The sequence below is a fragment of the Cyprinodon variegatus genome, unplaced genomic scaffold, assembly GCF_000732505.1.
Source record: "Cyprinodon variegatus isolate N-32 unplaced genomic scaffold, C_variegatus-1.0 Scaffold61, whole genome shotgun sequence".
Lineage (NCBI taxonomy): Eukaryota > Metazoa > Chordata > Actinopteri > Cyprinodontiformes > Cyprinodontidae > Cyprinodon > Cyprinodon variegatus.
In genome coordinates, this window is record NW_015150514.1 from 1,608,086 (window position 1) to 1,628,056 (window position 19,971).

The 19,971-nt window shown below is 38.3% G+C and overlaps 1 protein-coding gene across 3 annotated transcripts; it reads left to right on the forward strand.

Moving 5' to 3' along the window:
- Nucleotides 1–1,309: 1,309 nt before the first annotated feature.
- LOC107082778 (protein phosphatase 1K, mitochondrial-like) lies at nucleotides 1,310–15,648 on the forward strand. 3 transcript variants are annotated; one of them, XM_015371621.1, is made up of 7 exons: nucleotides 1,310–1,424; nucleotides 2,823–3,308; nucleotides 3,401–3,501; nucleotides 8,613–8,778; nucleotides 10,424–10,568; nucleotides 11,388–11,522; nucleotides 14,993–15,648. In XM_015371621.1, the coding sequence occupies exons 2-7, from the start codon at nucleotides 2,857–2,859 to the stop codon at nucleotides 15,122–15,124; spliced, it is 1,131 nt and encodes a 376-aa protein (XP_015227107.1). In that variant the 5' UTR covers nucleotides 1,310–1,424; nucleotides 2,823–2,856; the 3' UTR covers nucleotides 15,125–15,648. The 3 variants fall into 3 exon arrangements, with proteins under 3 accessions (XP_015227107.1, XP_015227110.1, XP_015227109.1); XM_015371624.1 differs by having other exon boundaries at nucleotides 1,327–1,424; nucleotides 2,853–3,308; XM_015371623.1 differs by lacking the exon at nucleotides 1,310–1,424 and adding an exon at nucleotides 1,481–2,377.
- Nucleotides 15,649–19,971: the final 4,323 nt, after the last annotated feature.

The following is a 19,971-nucleotide window of genomic DNA, read 5'->3' on the forward strand; positions in this document are numbered from 1 at the left end:
TGGTATACCACTTTTCAAATGGAATATATATTTTTTTAATAGTGTCCTGTCTGGTAATGTGGCAATAGGAATAATTGTTTTGATGCCAAAAAGAGCCCAACAGATTTTGCTTTCACAAGTGGAGCAGTATGGCTATCGCCATAGTGTTCTGCTTGATTTATGCATATAAATAGCTTTATTATAATTCATGCAGGGAGTATAACAGATTTGATGGACACTGCAGTGTAAGTAGAACAGGAAATGGAAAAAAAAGGACAAAAGATGAAGGACGGAGGATATAAAAATGGATATAACGATAAAACATCTTCAGTCTCGAACTGGAATATTTTTCAAGTGGCATGGCTGATACCACTTTTCGCTCTATGCGCTGCTGCAAACCAGCATTGGCATTGTTCTACCTGGGTCTTGGTCAGACTGGACCTTGAGCCATAGATGCGTAAAACAGTGGGACTTTATCTTGACCTTTCACCAAGAATTTCCTGTTTTTCATCCTTCTGTCAATATAAAAAACAAGTCAGCATAAAGAAAAAAAAAAAGAGAGAAAAACTGGTCTATTTTTATTTAATATTTCTTAACTATGGGGTAGGGCGACTCTACATGAGCCCTTTATTTAAAAGGTTGTGAGGGCAGGTGGGCTCTCCTCATCCTCAGCAGGAAGTACATGTTCTTTTGTGCCCTTGTGACCAGTGAGGTTCTGTTTACAATCCAGGTGAGGTTGTCTGTGACGTGCATCCCCAGGAATTTGGGGGTGCAATAAGTGAGAAAAGATGGATGGTTATTTGTTTAGCAGCTTTTCTCCTTTTTGTTCTCAATTCTATATCCAAACATTTTCAGCATGGAAACATTTCAGAAGATAGCTTTTTTTTAATGGTTTTTCTTCTCTCACTGTGGCTATGGGCAGAGACTGCTGGGGGACAACAAATTTTTACAGCTTAGGGAGAAGCATACAAGCGAAAGGCATCCTGCACAGCAGAAGGATAATGCACAAACATGTTTGGACTCTTTGCCTTGTGACCTTAAATACCTTCAGGGTTTAAAGACAACTTAGCTAAACAGTCGAGTCTCAAATTACTTGCTCACATTGGAAACACAGCTATGATATTGTAATAACTAGGCTTTAAACCAGTTTTGTGTTTTGTTCCTTTCATATAAAAGGCCACAAAGCGTTTCCACTTTCTATAAGGAACACCAAAAGCAAAATTTTATTAGTTCTTCTCCCTGTCAGTCAAAACTTTTGGACCAATGGGAAGCGCTTCTATAGGGGCGTGGAACGAGGTGAACGGTGATTGGTCGGACCGCACCAGGCCTTGATCAATAACACCGACAAGAGGGCGGAGGGTTTAGGCTGTTTTTCATTCAGTCTTCCTCCGGGAAATTTAACGAAAAGAACAAGTCTACAAGTATTTCTTTTAAATAAATTAAAGGTATGAGATATAAGACACAACACTGTGTTCGATAGGTTGGTGTTGCTATTTTTTGTAAACTGCGTATTTTTAGCTAAAATTAGCTATGTAGCCAAGTAGCTAGCTAGCTAATGCGTAACATTTAACGATAAAAACGAAACAGATGATGTATTTACGTTTCGTATTGTTTTTAGTATTCACCCACTTTATGCTTACGTATTTATTTAGAGCCCGAATAAGCACAATTATGTAGGGGTACGTAATAGGATTTACCCTGCTAATGTCAACTAGCATGAAGCTAAAGTTAGCTTCGGTATTCAGGGGTATTAAAACATCTCAGATCGAGTTTAATATGAAAGTGAAAAGGCAGACGGGTTGTAAACACTTTCACACTCCCAGTAGGTTTTGCTTTATTTTTTAAAATGATGGTAACTGACGTTGATAAAAACGATGGTTTCACAACGTTAAAAACATGCTAATGTTTTGCCAGTAAATGCTTCATAAGTTTGTCGTTACTGTTGTTTTTGACTGTCTAATGAATTGTGACGCGTTAAGTTCAGTATTTTCTTCCTGAATAACAACAGTTGGATGTCTAATTTTAATTTAGAGACCTAAATGTTTTGATCAGGATTGTAATTGATGCTCTCTTTTTTATGGACCATTGATTTCATGTTATGTTTTTTTTCCACTAGTGTTTAGAGTGCATCCCGGGTTTAATTTAAATCAATAAAAATAAATTAATATTGTAGAGTTATATTTATTTTAATACATATTATGGAAGATGATTCAAGTGTCTTTACCTTTATCACCTTGAAATTAACCAGATCCTATCAGTTATTGGGATTCCACCACATTTAGTGTTTTTCTCCTTCACCAAGGGATTTTATTCTTAGGTTATTAGTCTGTTTAGGTGATTGTTGATTTTAAATGTAATCCAAGAGAAACGGAACACAAGCAAACTATCTGCCTGAAAGGTAAATCAACATGATGTAAAAACAATCTTAACTCCCAGCATTGCTTGCTATCCTGTCATGGAAAGTTTTTCAGCTGTAGGAATGTTTGGATCTGACTCCATTATTTAGCTTTGTAGCTATTATTCTCTTTCTGTTCCCCAGTTTATCTTTTAACCTCTTGTTTTTTTAGTGAAATAAGTTTCTTAGGTTTCCATGTTATTATCTTCCACATGAGCTTCCTTTTTCGTTGGAGTTCTGCCTCCATGAGGCTCAACAGTTTAACAGTTTTTCATTCTGTAAATTATGAAAAATTATCAATTTTATTAGAAGATAAATCAGTGTTCATGGTGCAGAGTGATAAACCACTGTTACTGTGGATGCTGTGGCTATTTATGACCCTACTTAAGATTTTGTATTCCTATCATCTCTGTTTCTCTTCAGTTTGAACTTTTCTTTGCCTCAACAGCTGCTCCTTCCTCTGTGAGTGTGTCTTCAGGGTGATGTCAGCTTCCTGCCTTGTGCGCCTGGCGAGGTGCAGTGCTCTGTTCCAGAAGGCTTTTGATCCGATGCCCTTTAAGCTCACTAGCCACAAAACAGATTACCCGTTCCTGTGCAGACAACTCTATGGACCTTCTGGGAAGCGATACAGCAACACACGCTTTGATCCAGACAGCAGTGGCCGCCTAACAACTTGGGATTCCTTTGGCATTTGGGATGATCGTATCGATGAGCCCATCATGCTCCCCCCCAGCATTCGTTATGGCAAACTTATTCCCAAAGTAAGCTTATCTAAAGTAGGTAGTGCTTCCCTCATTGGTCAGCGCAAGGAGAATGAGGATCGGTTCCAGGTCTCCCAAATGACTGAGAACATCCTGTATTTTGCTGTGTTCGATGGGCATGGCGGCGCAGAAGCAGCAGACTTCTGTGAAAAATACATGGAGAAATTTATCAAGTAGGGGACATGTACATATACCTTTTTATTATTAATGGAAATAAGTGAAGAATTTCAGATCTAACTGATGACTTCTTTCTTTTACTTTTCAGAGGCATTGTGGCTGAGGAAGATAATCTGGAATTAGTTTTAACCAAGGCATTCCTTGAAGTTGATAAAGCTTTTGCAAGGCACTTGCATTTCTGTCCAAATGGTAGGTAGTCTTATTTAAATATTACTTGAATCATTTCTCTATACTGGATTGTAACTGTTTTTTGTTATTTAACACCCTAAAAAGTGGGAGAAGCATAGATGGGAATCGTGGAGTCACCAAGTCATTTCCACCTGTACTTTGAACTAAACTGTGCTGATTGGACTCTTGTGGTTCAGTGGCTGGACAGAACAAATACATAGTATGCAGATGACTTTCTGATTCCACAATTTCCATCTCTTGGGAGATGTACATCAAAACAAGTGGCTAGAAAACTTAAATAGTACTTCACTGTGGAAATCTTCCTGACTCATCGAATAAAGTTTATTTAATAGAGTCTCCTTTAGTGGCTTGCTCAGTGTCTGATGCTGTCTGTTTCTCTAGCTTTGTTAGCCATCTATTGATCAGGCTCAGATAGTTAGTACTCTTCTGGGCCTCAGCAGGTAAATAGAAGCTCGGCTAAACAGTTGCACGTTGAGGTTTTACACTGTCTTTGCTTACAAAAACTATATCCAAATACAGGTCAGTGCGTAAAAAAACAAAGGTGTGGGAAGTTTCTGCCGATATTATCCTGTCAACGTTATCATGAGGGCCGGGGAACCTTATCAAGAATTATTTGAAAATTATGTGTAGAGGCTCAACAGCTAAAGTTAGTGGCAGGCAAAGTCTTTTGTAGACAACTTTCTAAACACTTTAACATCATAATCCGACAGAAGAGGAGAAAATATTGATGACTATCTGCCCATTAGTTTTACTATATTTATAGTTGACTGACTCAGAGATGTAGAGCTCAGATGATTAGTTTGTGGTAGTATAGCTTAGCCTTCCAGTAGGGCTGAAACAATTAGGTTAATAATGATTAATCGATTATTGAAATAATCATCAACTAATTAAGTAATCGATTAATCGTTGCCTGGATTATAGAGACTCTAAAACATGCCATGCCTTTAGCTGACAGAGCGACCAACTTAAAGCAGTAATTATACCAAAATGCTCTATCCAGAACTGCTCAAGTGGAAAAATTATAGTTTCGCCTGCTTTAAGTTCATAAACAATGTTCTTTAAAAATCTTTTGCCATCCAATTATTTATTGATTAATCTAAAAAATAAATCGACAGATTACTCGATTTGCAAAACAATCATTAGTTGCAGCCCTAGTTTCCACGGCTGCAGTGGAATCGATCCCAAATTAATCAGAATACCAAACTGTTTCCTGCCATAATTCCAGTTTGGGATCAGGCACGAATTAAACCGTTTTCTGAAGTTCGGCATTAACTTATGAAAAGCAAAATAAAAGGTCCTAAAACAAAAAACAAACAAGGTAATTTCTTGAAAGAAGGCAGAGGCCTTATCGCCTCAGTGGGAAGTATTTAACTGGATATGACAAGAGGAATTGTGAAAGGAGATTTATTAATATGATTTTTTACACACTGTCTCTGTATGTTGATTAGCTTTAATAATGTGTTCAACCTGGAAGATGAAACTAAAGAACTGTCAGTAGAATGTCTGTTTTTCTTTTTACCAGAAAATTCCCTGAAATCATCAAAAAAAAAAAAAAAACACAGCAAAAACCAATTTCACTCAGGGAAACCTGGGATGTTTCTCAGTTAGCGAGCATTTCTAGAATAGGATTAAATCTTCCTGTAAAAGCTCAAAACGTGTTGTGGCCTAATTTTGGCCACGCTGTGTGAAATGTCCCAATATGCCTGTGTGTGTGTGTGCATGTTATCTACGACAGCTGCTGACCCAGCTCAGAGCTGGAGGCCCTTGGTACCAGTGTGGATGACGAGAGGATAGATATTGAAGGAGTGTCCAGCGGGTCCTAAATCCTGGACTACTGGAAGGTTCCCTATCTTTCTCTAAATCCTCTCTCTTTCTCTTCTCTCACCCAATGCATTATTCCTGTGAGACAATGCGTCTGTTTGAGATGTTCAGGATGTTTTTAGTGAACTGCCTTCAGTCAGTGCAGCATGATTAAAATGCAGCACTCTAAAGACACCGCTGGTGAAAAGCATTAAAGGTAATTCAATTTCTAAACCTCAAGATCTCTCAAACATTTAGAAAATCCAACCTTTATTGGAAGGCAAATAAAGCAGCACCATATTGATCCCTTTAAAGCAGAGCTCTGCAACCTTTCATATCCAAAAAGCCATTTTACTCTATGTGCGGCTACTTTAAATCATTTCAAATTGCTAAATTTTACATGACTTTTTAATAAAACCAACATATTATTTTTGTTAAATATCTGTAAGTTAGTAAATCTTTTTGCATCTCGAACAACAGTTTATTTTTATATGTTTTGCTTTTAAAATAAGGATAAAGAAAAAGGTTGATAAAGATGAGGCATGTATTTTCCTTTATAGGATGTTATTTGATGTACCAAAAAAAAAATAAAATAAAACAAGAGTTCAAAGACAATTAAAGGAAAAATAGCTCTATAATCAAATATTTTCTTTTGATGTCATTCTGTTGTGAAGTTAAATTATAATATTGTCTATAAAAACACTAAATGTTCAAAAACTGATATTTATTATAGCACACAAGTTGGTTCTTTATATCATTTTTTGCCACTATTGAGAACCATTGCAGAAGCTCCAAAGGCAGAGTGCTTTTTGAGGCCATAGATTTTGCATGGTTTAAAAACATTTGGTGGTTTAGCCTTACTTCCCTTTTTCTAATTCCATCTTTAAAAATGCCCTTTAGAGTCTAACGTCAAACATTTTCCCTTTACATTCATCCTTGGTGCACCCCTGCTGAATGGCCCATCACAATTTCACTGACTACTGGAAATAGAGAATTAACTACATTATGCGCATTTCCTGCTTGGTACCTTACCGCCTTGTTTTGTTTGTATGACCGCCATTGCGGAAAAAGTCATTTTTCGCCCTCATGTCCCTCTGTTGTCTCACAAACTTGCCCCCATTTCCTCACCGCCTCTGCCATATCTAGACCCAGAGCTAGATCAGGATTGTCCCTTTTGCGTTTTAGCGTGGAATACCATAGCGCAAACCATGCTTCAATATTGGGTATAAGTCAAAAATATCTGCGTCATACCTGCGACAAGCTCACTGCGACACACTGTTGTGGGTGTATAACCAGCCCTTTAGAAATGCTTCTGATGTAGGGGGTGAAGACAAATGTTTAAACTGTAACAGAATGGGAAAGTAAGAGAAGAGAAACAAACTGCTAAAGATTCAGCGTAATAATGCAGCTTAAAAGGGCCTGCCTGTGTAAAGCACTGCTGCAGAAGGAAATAAAGTCTCACCACTTGGGTTAGATAAAACTCTGCTCCAGTTAATGATCTAAAAGTCACTCTGTGGGGTTTAGGTCCTAGTAATTTTAAAGCAGTTTGCTCTAAAACAGATGGTATTCTCTCTTCTCTTTCTCCTCTGCCTGCATCATCTCCACAAAGTGATCACATCTGCCACACTTGTCACAGCTGCCTATAGGCTGCGCGTAATACTATGAGATAAGTAATGAATGCATTTATCTGCTGCTTAATTGGATCCCTCTGCAATTATCACATAAACATATTTGCATCCTTTCCTTCAATTGCACCCTTAAGCTTAAACATGAAGTGTTCGAGGCAAAAACCAGTTGGACAGCATTTACAGCACACATCTGTGCATCTGATCAACAGTCATACCTGGCTGTCAATTTCTTATTTAAATGCCTCACTAATGAGAAATCCTTGCAAAGGCTTATCAGAATATCTTTATAGTTGATCCTTCCGCTAAAATGAAATTCCTTCAGAATAACCTTGTCAATCATGTTGATTTGTTCCTCTAAAGGGCAGATTATGAATCTTCTGCAACCGCACACATCAAATGTCGCTAGGGTCTGATTGCAAACCAGTTTTGCTGGTATGCACCATCGGTCTGGAATTTCTAGGGTTGCACATCAGTTTCCCGCCAAAGCCCAAGAACTCGCAAGAACTTTGGGGGAAGGTCACGAGAACTTCGGCGGCACCGGCAGGAGTGTTTACCTTCGAAAACAAGTCTGCAAGATATCATCGTCACGGAGATGGAACTAGAGTTGCAATGGAGTTGGCAAAAAGACAAAGGAGGACGCGTAGGTTGTTTATTGTAGTTTTTCCTCGGTTTTTAAAAATGGCGCGCCCCGGCACCGAATCGGGAAGGGCGACCTCACAGACATGATTGTCAGACGCGTAGTCAGGATTTTTTTTAGGTGCACGACAATGGTTGCAGAACCTCTGCACGGGGGTGGTTTTCACGCACAGAGACACATATGACAGTTGCAGAGGCTATGCATACAGTTTCAGAAGGTGTTCTGTAGGTGGATAATGTTTATGTATTTCGTGCACATATATTTTTTCTCCTGGGCTCCGTACTTTCCAGTGAAATAAAGCTCAAAACAAAGATCTTGTAACTGTTCCCAGTTAAAGGTTGGATCTAAATAAATGTTTGATTTTTGCAGTCTATCTACTTTAGTAGTCAAAACAGAAAGAAATGTACAACAAATCTAAACAAAACCATCAGGTCTGAATAACCAAGCAGTCAAAGCTGCTCACTTTTCATCTCATTCGGCCAAAGAAGAATTTATTTGGAGGCTCTTTGCTCGTCTTTCCCAGCGGTGTCAGTAACTATGAAGGATCAAACATGGATTATAGAGATTCAAATTAATTTCCCTTAAGGAACTAAACAATGCTGCTGTTACCTGCACATTTGTAGCCTAGTTTAAATGTTTTATAGAGAAGTTGCTCTTAGCCCATTATAAGAACATCAGTTTAGGAATGATTCAGTTGGTCTTTTTTCTTAAGACCGACTGTTGGCTGTCTTTACACCTGTGTCATTCTCGGGCAGCAAAAAATTATATTTAAACATTTTAGATCAGCTTTGGTGTTATTATATAAGACTGGACACTTTAGATATGTTGTGTTTTATTTGTTTTCAGTGTTCATATTTACATTAAACTGCTACAGGCTTTGCTGCAGATCTCACAGTTGTTCCGCAGTTCTTCAAACTGTAGTTTGCCTCCAGTATTAGACAAAGTCAGCCTGTTTGTTTACGCCTTGCTTTGTGGATGTGACTGTTGACCTGCTGTGTTTCTTATTGTCTTGTTTTGCTGCTGACAGCTCCTGTTTGTCTTTCTAGGACCAGGAATCAATGCAGGAACCACGGCCACCGTGGCCCTGCTGAGGGACGGCATCGAGCTGGTGGTCGCCAGCGTTGGGGACAGTCGCGCCATGTTGTGCCGTAAGGGCAAAGCTCTTAAACTCACTGATGACCACACCCCTGAAAGAAAGGATGAGAAGGAAAGGTAGGTGGTGAAATGATTACCTCATTTTAGCCAAAGGAATACAGGGATGTTGATTAGAGCAGTGATCCCTGGGCCCCACACAAAAATAAAAAAATAACTTCCATTACCTTTTGTCTTACACTTTGTGCAGAATTAGTAGGCAAGTTGTATTGTTGAGGATTATTTTTATTATTGGGCCACAATCGTGTTCTCAATCAATGAATCAAACGAATTCGGTGACCAATATAGCCAGCTTTCTTCACCATGACACTCAAAAGCCTTCCATCCATAGATTCTGTAAGGCTATTTGCCATGAACCACTGGATTGTGCGATGATCCCGGTTCAAAAGCTTGCCAATTTCCAAACTGCTGCACCCCTCTGGAAGAAATCTGACCATTTTTTACTTTTCAGAGTCTGTCAAATCTTTTCTGAACCATTTCACCAAAGGAAAGGAAGTTGCCTAATAATTAAGCACACATTATAAAGGGTGTTGATTTAATTAGGCCACACCCCTTCTCATTACAGAGATGCACACCACCTGATTTACTTAATTTGTAGTTGGCTTTCAAGCATATACACTCTGGAGTAGGACAACATGTGTGAAAAGGATGATGCGGTTGAAATACTCATTTGCCTAATAATTCTGCACAGTGTATATATTTTCTGAACCTGAATGAAACTCAGGGCTTCCACTGATTCACTGCTAGCAGGCTTTTTTCATACACTTTGTTTTTCTGGTGTCCTATTTTAAAGGCATGTTTAATGTTACCATGGTAACCAGTTACAGACCGGTCTGAGGCTGGTTGGGGGCCACTCTTGAGTCCCGTTGACTGTACTTTAGTCACTTTATTCACATCTAATTTTTTAGATCAAACAAATGCTATAATCAGAAAAAGTTACCTCAAGCAGACAGACTGCACACCAGAAATTGTGACAAACATCCCCCCATCTGTGGACTAATAACTGTTGTTTTATCAATTTGCTGTGTACGGGTTGCTACATTTTTATTTACCGGTAAGTATTTTTTTTGTTCAGTTTAACCAGCAAACACGCAAGCCTAAACGTTGCCAGTCCCGAAGCATGAGAAAACTGTTTGCTTTTACTGTTTCATTTTACTGTCAAAAAAAAGGAAACTGCAATCAATTTGAAGCTGCCCTCATTTCTTTAAGGCTTCCATGGATGTGGATTTACTTCTAATTCCTTATAGCTTTAACCCACAGCTCCTTGGCTTTTCTGAAATTTGTTGTAATTGTAAAGAAGGGATAGTGTCCCAAAAGACGAGGGTTGATCATAAATGGTGGTGTGGCTAATATGTAATTGCAGGAATACGACCAAAACAAATTTCTGCTGAAATTGTTGAGCACTATTGAATGATCACTTTACTTTGGGTCTTGCCTATAAGCAGGCTTTCCAATTAAAAGAACAACAATGATGTGTCAAAAAAAAAAGATCCTTGTTGTTGATTGGCGATATGTTGTCAGTCAGGCTGGTGTTTGAGAACAACGCCTCTGAGGGGTTCTGCACAGAAAGAGGAAAAGCAACTTTGGCATTTTTATCGCTGGATATTTTCCCCTTGTAGAAGTTGTGTAGATCGTACTTCCAAGTCGGCTTTAGCTTCAGTCTAAAACATGCTAACTTTTGTGTATACCTGGCTCCCATCCCCAGGATAAAGAAAAGTGGGGGGTTCATCACCTGGAATAGTCTGGGACAGCCGAATGTGAATGGCAGACTGGCGATGACTCGCAGCATCGGAGACTTTGATCTGAAAAAGACGGGAGTCATTGCTGAGCCAGAGACCAAAAGAGTAACGGTAAGTTCATATCTGAAGGCATAGCAGTACCACCTTTTCTTAACATTTTCTGGGATTAATGCTCCACCTCGTAGATGACAGGTATGTCTCAGAAATTTAGCATATTGTCAAACATTGAATTATTTTCGTCATTCTTTTCAGAAAGTGAAACTATCATATTTATTGCTTGATGATTATGACTTACTTACAGACGACAAACCATAAAATTAACAGTTTTAGTATTTAAAATGTAAAATATATGCATTTAAAAGGGAATCGTTGGTTTTACAAATGTTATGGACATATTATAACCCCGAGCATTATGGGGAAGACTACTGAACTGACAGGTTGCCATCCATGCCTCCAAATTGTGCGTACCCCGTACAGGTTGGTCAGTGTTGATGTGAGCGACAGCACATTTCCATACCGTTTTTGTTTTTTACAGCACCACATTTGTTAGTAACGTGGCATCACATCCCGTTTTGTGCGTCTGGCAGCTTTATAAATGGGATTCCAGATGGCCATAGAGAATCTATGGATACCAGAACCAAGAATGCTGATGACCTGAAGGCAGCTATTAAAGCAACCTGAGCTTCTATTGTCTTTATCTGTCAACCATAATTATCAAATTAAAAGAAGTAAATCCTTTGAAATATGCTACTTTATGTATAATAAACCTATATAACATGTTGTTTTCTTTTATAAATTAAGACAAAAATATGAGAGACGTTTACAATATTCACATTTTTTTTTATATTGTACTTAATCTTATATAAATGTTTCCTGGACAAACTACCAATTTATGTGTCTAAAAAAATGATTTGTGTTCCTTGTCTGCAGCTGCATCATGTCCACGACTCCTTTCTGGCTCTGACCACAGACGGCATTAACTTCATCATGAACAGCCAGGAGATCTGCAACGTCATCAACCAGTGTCACGACCCCAAAGAGGCAGCTCAGAGAATATCCGACCAGGTAGAAAATACTTCACACTTGGAAAAAGATTTCAGAACTCAGAAACACAAGGAGAAAAAGGAGTTTTCATATTTTTATCTTCTCACAACCACAGCTTATTGTATAGTTTATACCAGGGGTAACCAATTAAAAATCAGGGGGGTCCGAATAAAGAAAACATATCAAGGTGCTCATTTTGAGACTGGATCCATATTTATTTTTGATTATGGTCATGGTGGACAATCCTGCTTCACAGCAGCAGGTTGAGCCAAACATCCTCTAAATGTTCAGGCTCCGCTCCGGTCCGACCAGGTCAAGATCTGCATTTGCAATCACACCAAACAGGAAAAAGAACGGTGAGAAGATCCGGTTTGTCAAATTTAAGTATAGTAACAACAGATCGGTAACTACAAATTAGAGAATAATTCTTATATATTTCAAAAAACTAACGCCGTTTATTTAAAGGATTGGATGCAAACTATTGGTAATTCAACAGACCAGGAAGCAGATTTCTCAGAAACTGCAGATATGCTGGATGCTGATGGGGATGATTTAATGTCATATTAAATTAAGCCTTCTTTTTTGCATGTTTTGCTCCTACGAATTTAATGATACTATTGCGCACGCTCTCCTCGAGCTCCGAGGATAAGTCGGAGTGCAGCAATACAGGAGGAACAGCGGAGGCTGTAGGCTTTGCTTTGCGCAGGAGGTCTGGAGCGCTGCGGGGACAGTGGAGCGGAGACAGAATATGTGTGATTTCAGGGCAACAGTGGCACATGTTACGTTTAGACACTGTCATCAGACAACATGCCATAAATTGGGTTGGGTCTGGATTAGCCAGCAGGTGGGTCCGGATCCTGACCTCTGGTCTATACCAAAACCTAAAAGCTTAATCTCTGTTTGAACACTTATATAAATGAAACTGTTTGGAGAGAGCAGATGGCTCAGCAGGAAAGAGTCGGTAATAGATTTGAGGGCATCAGCTGGTAAACTAGCAAACTCCAAATAGCTTCACATTGAAGCAACGCAACATTACCTGAACCAATAGCAAACATTGCCGCAATTTATTTTCCACATCAGGTTAGTGAAAGTTTAAGGCAGCAACATTCAAGATGAGGAGGAATATTAATGAACGCAGTCATGTTTTCTGAGACTGAACTTGTCTTTTTGTTATTATGTACCGAAGTTTAGGTACAAAGTTTTAGGCCCCCCCCTGTCTATTGATAGAAAAACCCTCCACAGTAACAGTGTAAAGGAAAATATTTAATACTTGACCTTAAAACTTTTAGATGATTTTGCTTTCTGTTTATTATTTCTAACCAATCATGCAGTTTCAACTTATTCCCAAGTTACGCCAATGAAAACTGACCAGACTTAATTCACAAAATCCCTTGTAGATTATATTGTATTAAAACATTTTTAAGCTCTCAATTATTGTGATTGTTTAAAACCACTTCACCCCATGATAATATAGAGTTTAAATAATATGTTGTCATCAACATTATCATCTCTACTCATACTTTAAAGCCTACAAACCTAGCTACTGGCATTTAGTTTATTTAGAAAGGTATTATCTGTCAATGTTGTGTTGTGAAAATTCTATACATTTTTCGTGAATTTACATTAATCACCCTCTTTTTGATAATTTATTCATTATCTAGTGTGTCAGTTCTCTCATCTTTTCCATCTGGATCCTGTCTGATGTTCGCTGACCCTCTGGGATCAACCGAAAAGCCCATAATGATGCTAGTGTCGCCTGAGGCAGAGGGCATCCTGTCACTTCTTCAATGTCTTTATATCAATCAGCTGCATCCGTCCTTATGAAGTTCAGATAAAAAAAAAATAGTCTTTATTGCCTCTAGAGTGGAATCTTTCCTAAGGCCAACCTGAGTTCAAATTTATTTAAATGTTGTCTATCCTTTTCATCCAAAGTCTAGCTTTTAGTAGTTTAAACAAAAGTAAAACACAAAAACAACCATTTTATTAACTTCCTGCTTTAAGTGAGACAAACAAAAAAATGAAACAAAATCAGACAAAACACAAGATAACATTTACAACAAACTGGTCCATTCAAAATTTGGGTAACCAATTTTTAGGATCATCCTTTCAATCATTTAGTCCCTCTGGCAGAAAACCGGCTCTCTGTTTGGGTGCTTTTCATGGGACACAATTACAACATTTCACCACCATACTTCATGTGACCTTTTAGGTCACACTGAAAACACAGAAATGAAAGCAAAACTGTAAGCTCCTCAAAATGTCCTTAAGTTGGTCCAAAACAACCTTGGTTAGCCATGGAATAAAAGTTAGTTTACACTAAAAACAAACTCTCCATACACCTTTAGGAAACGGCTGTAACAGAAACAAGAGCTTGTCAAAGGTTCCTAGGTCATGTAAAAACTGGCACTGAGGGAACGCATTTGCTATCTTGAAAGTGTGTGTAATAAAAATGGTTTGTTACATATTTACCACAACGGGCGTTAAGGGGTTAATGGTGTATTTGACTTCATTTAAAGAGCAAAAATATAATCTCCTCACCAGGTCTGATTTCGACAGCCGTATCGTAGCTTCCCAGTCCAATTTAAGCCGGACGTACACTGTGCGATATTTTCAATCGTTGCACACAGCTACAACACATGTTGTACGACGAAAATGCAGGGTTTAAAAGTTCACAGCTCACGATGTATGTTCTCACACTCTGCGGCCCGACGCTCTGATGCGATCTACCTGCTCACACTGCACTTCCAAAAACCCCACGTCAGACTGAGCGCCGAGAGATGGCGCTGGTCAGAAAATCTGGAAGAAGAACAACTCCCTTGTTTGAACTTGCACAGTGCTCGAGGTTCTGGTAAATCGGCTCATAGCTCTGCTTCAACAGCAGGATTTGTCTACGATAGGGGTGGAACGGTTCACAAAATCCACGGTTGGGTTCACGGTTTCGTGGTCACGGTTTTCGGTTCGGTTTGGTATATGTTGATTGTTAGGAAAATCAAATATGTCTTGTATAGTACAATACGTGTTGAACAATGCTTGCACACTGTTGCACTTTTATCCACAACTTTTTTTCCGCCGTCATTGTAGGTCTCTCTAAATGCAAAGTGGTCCCATACAGCAGACCAATAAAGTGCTGCGGGCGATTTTTTTCTGCTACACCCAGCTACGCTGCTTCGCTTCTTCTTCTTCTTGTTTACTACTGGTGGTTGGCTTTGGTCGCAGTACCGCCACCTTCTGCTCTGGAGTGTAAACGCTTCGCCTATGAGATAAAGAAGCAGCGCATGAACCGAACGAAACACACGCGAATCGAACCGAGACAGTCGAACCGAACGGTTCGGACGGTTTTCATAAACCGTTCCATCCCTAGTCAACGAACACCTCATGAGGGCCCCTTTTTACCCCCTGTACACGATCAGGCTGAAACTAAGCCCGATCTAAAGAATCTGGCTTTAAAATACACTGTTTTGTGTTTTAAACGTGGTCTTTGTCTCTTTTAGGCTCTTCATTACGGCACTGAGGACAACAGCACCATCATCGTGGTGCCGTTTGGTGCCTGGGGAAAACACAAGAGTTCAGACGTCAGTTTCTCCTTCAGCAGGAGCTTCGTGTCCAGTGGCCGCTGGGCGTAGTCTGCAACCACCTGGATTCAAGAGATGCTTTCTGCAAGCTTGATCGACGTGCAATATAAGCTGAACCCAGACAATGATACCTTATAGGTTTGACATGTTGTTTAGAGCAGCTTGATGTGCAGCTTCTGTGAAGAACGGGGCTGTGGATTCATGATGTAACTAGATAATTTCCCTTGTTATATAAGGTTTTATACGACTTGTAATGCTGCAATGTTGTGGTGCTGAAAACAGAGAAACCTTTGAATGGCAGGCTGAAAGACTGAATGACATGAAAGCTTGGCCATTGAGAAATACCAAATTAAATGTTAATGAAACAACCTTAAACAGGCTTCTTCTACATTTAACCTTTGGTGCACATCTCAAATATACTCCAATATACTCCGTTCTTCATTAAATCCTAGGTTGAATTTGGCTGATTCAAATTTTCTTTTTCAGTGAGTAAAAAATATTAAAAACAAAATACATTTAAAAAGAAAAACAATTTCACAGGCTCTTCGAAGAAGCTTGAAAGCTTTAGATCAGACTAAAAAAAAATTAAGGAATGTTTGTTCCCATTGTGGCTCAAGCATGTGTAAAAAAACAAACCGTGCAACAGAGACGGCATTTGATTTGGATTTTATGGACCAAAAAGCTTCCCGATCTGCAGAATTCATCAAACAGTGAAAGTTTGGTTGTTTATTTTGTTCAAATTGAGTGTCTGATTGCTGCATGTTTACTCTAACTGCTTATCGGTTCCAATGGGCAGGGTTCTGGTTCCTGATGAAAACTGTTTTTCTTGTACAGCACACCTAATCAGTAGTTTAGTTTTTTTCTTAAAGGGTCCAAGTTATTTATCTCCTCAGTAACTCCTCCTGACCAATCCAATATTGGCTGCAGAACTTTGCATTTTCCTGTTCGCTGTATTAATAGAGAAGTCACCAAAGCACCTCTGAAAACATCATTTAGCACAATCCCAGAGTTTTAGACAAGAAATGGAAAGTTTTGTTTCAGTGTCACTACTGGGCCTTTTTTGAAAGTGCTCATGGATGTTTAGGTACAAAGATGTATACAGGAATGTATAGTGTCTGTTTGTAAATAGTTATATTTATATAACCTCTGCAAAATGTGTGTATACATATAATGTATATGTGTGTGTATAGGAAACTGACTGTGACAGAATTATTTTCATGCTTCATTTCTGTTTTAGCTGCGCTATATCCTGGTCTTTTGAGTTTGCAACCTGCACAACACTGGGGCAAACACTAGGTGTCATTATTACGTATTGCTCCATTAATGTGAACCTTAAAGCAGACTTGAACCTCTTCATGCAAGGACTATTTGTGTCTTCTGGGACCCTTGAATGCTTTGCTCTTCATTTTATCTGAGTAACAGACATAAGGTATTGTATTTTAGTAAATTGTAAGTTTGATCATAGTGTTTTGATGAGGCTGTGATTTAAGCTTAAACGTGTGATTTATCTGTCACATTGCCTGCAACCAGCTTTGGCTTTTCTTCAGTAGGTTACATGTTTTATTGAGTGAACTCATCATAATTGAACCTAAATGTGATGTATCAACAACACTGTTACTGTGAGTGGGTTTCTTTGTTTTACCCTTTTTTCAGATTTTTGCTCTAAACTGCTCATCAATCATGAAATAAAGAAACCAAACCTGATATGTCTTTGATCTGTTTAGTGATTGATTGCAAAGCAGAGTATTACCAGGCAGGGGTTGGTAAAAACCACTTCTCTTTATTCAGTTACATGTAATTGAGTAACTTTAAAAAAATATATTTTCTACCATGGCCTCATTTGCACTGTTGAAAGATAAATATCACCTTTTAAATTCTGATTTCTTTCGCTATCTTCAGATGCGACACTTTTTCGCTTCACAAATGCCCAAATTCTCAACTACGATAGAGACAGAAAGCATTGATGAAATTTTGTCGCTAAATCCATCAAAGAAAGGTCTAATGTCTAAATTGTACAACATTCTGCTGGATCTTAAAAACCCCTCTGTGGCTTGGGAAAAAGACATAGGTCTCCCCATATCTGATGACCCCTGGTCTTCTGCTCTTGGGCTGGTCAACTCATCCTCGCTTTGTGCTCGGCACCGGTTGATCCAGTTTAAGGTGGTACATCGGGCCCATATTTCTAAGGCTAAGCTGTCATCTATGTACCCTACAGTCAGCCCACTGTGCATCAGATGTAATCTTACGGAGGCCTCTCTTTCCATATGTTCTTCTCATGTCCTCTATTAAGCAACTACTGGAAGGCAGTCTTCAATACATTATCTTGCACATTTAACACCAAATTGGAACCAAATCCAGTTGCAGCCCTATTTGGGGTCCTTGAGGGTGGAGCTGTTTCAAGTGCTACTAGAAAATATTCTATAGCCTTTGCTTTACTTTTGGCACGTCGTGCAATCTTACTCAGATGGAAAGATGCCTCCCCACCATCTCATTCACAGTGGCTGCAAGATATTATGTCTTGTCTAAAACTCGAAAAGATCAAGTACTCACTTAAACAGTCTCTTGATACATTTGAAAATTTGTGGGTATATTGTATTATATCTTTGTGCTTCATTACTTGACTTGTTCTATTGTAGTTGCCATGCTACTTTCTCTATTTGTGAAGCTTATATTTCTTTTACTTTAACAAACTTTTGTATGAGCAACTTGTTCAATTGGCTTCTATAAGCCTACCTTGCAACATCTTATAACTGTGCTCTGTTTTTTGCCTATGTAAAACTGAATAAAAAATATCTTGAGTAAAAAAAAATAAATATATATATATTTTCAAGAGTAGTTTTGTTGTACTGGACTTTTTACTTGGATAAAAACATTAAGGATTATTTGTACTCGTACTTGAGTAAAATCTGGTGATTACAAAATGATTTTGTTGACGCTCCTTTTTTTTTTCTATGACGATGGCGAAAAATGAACATAGACATCATGGATCTTTAATAAAAACATTACAAGTCGCGGGTGCGAGTGTTTATTGATGTGACGAGACAAGATTATGTTTGTTGGTAGGTATGTCTGATGTGTAAAATGCATCAGAGTGCAGAACAGTTCCCACTCATTACTCCATCCAATGTCTTGCCCACAACCAATATCAAGTAAATTAGAAAAGAATCCTGAAGGAGTAAATCATGATAATCTAATTAGAAGCAAAATAAAGTTTAAACTATTACTGTAATTGTGGCTTATTTAACATATTTACTTCTTCAATAAGTATTTTATTTAATTACTTCATTTGGGATGATCAAATTGATTTATATTGTCTTTCAGAAACCTAAAATGAAATATCTGCCCTGTATGTAATCTAATCAACAAAAAAACTGTGTATCTTGTATACACTGGAAATCTGGTATTGAACATTTTAAAACACTTAAATTTTATGCCAATAATTGAAATGTTTGGAGGATTATTGTCAGAATTATTTCCTTGTGGATTTCACTGCTACTAACAATAATATCAACCTCAAGATGGTGCCAGAGGCAAAGTAAAATATTTTATTGCTGTTGATTGAGAATGCAGTTGGGCATAAATCTGAATTCTGAACAGAGCGAAGGTTATAATGCAGTTCCTCATAGGTGGGAAATTTTAGGCCTGTGACCTGGAAACTCACAAGATGTAACCTTTTTATCCAGTTGATATTAAAGCTTATGATGTATCTTTGATTATTCTTCAGGATATCAACACTAATATATCAATGCAGCTTTCCTTCTCAGTCAAAACTAATGAGCGTCACTGGGATGGAAACCTTTTCACAAGCTTCTACGTGTAACACAATGCCCTATTTTAATGTCCATGTGAAGCTTAAACAGAAAACAAACCAACAGATGTAACGTAAACATACACCCTGGTCTCTTCGACTTCTTCCTGTATTAGGATGACTAATGCTGGAGACGGCTGATCTTCTAGTGTTTTATTTAGAAAAGCTTTTAACACAGCTGTAGTCTGTGACCCACTTCTAGAAAGAGTGCTAGAAATGAGGAAGGGGAAGCTCACAGAGGTGCCTCATGAGAAAACATGTGAACAGAAAGGAAATGTAAAGGGATTTGAAAGAAATAATTTTATTATCAAGATAACAGTAGAAAAGCCAATTCCAGTTTTTGGCGTGTTTATAACCTTTTTTTTAAAAATATCTTTCTTTAATCAGTTGAGAAAGTTGATTAATCTTTAGGTAGTAAACAGCAACGGATGCGCTCATTTACCAACCAAAACTTGCTCTAGTTTTGGCTTCTTGTTGTTTACTTTTCTTACAACATCATCATATCACTTGGAGTACAGCAACATGTACTTATTTAGTGATATTATTCCATTTTTACATGCATAGTAGACAGCGGTCATCATGATATTTTAAATTACTACAAAAGGCTGTTTCCCATGAGAGGCTGTTGTTCTCTGCACATCTGCAAAGGTGTAAATTGATAAATGACATCTGGTGGCTCATGCAGTTTTTACCTGCTAATTAGCTGTAAGAACATCTGTTGTTTTAATATATTGTATATATTTGTTTGCATATTCCATTCTCAGAACTTGAATTACGTGAACATTTCTGCAGGACTAAAATGTCAAAACAAACTTCAACTTCCATGAAGTTCATTTGAATCAGAACACACTAACTGAATCTGCATTAGGAGGGTTAATTGCATAAAAGCTTTACTGTTGGTTAAGCTATGATATGTAACTGTGGCAGGAAATGACTTTATGCTTATGCATATGGTCATTTAACTTTTTGTGTAAAAAAGAAAAAGTTACAGTGATTTAATGCAACTCAGAACAGGACTACTCGTACTCGTACTCGCCGTCTCCCGCTTTATCCGGGTCTCGGGGGCAGCAGACTAAACAGAGACTCCCAG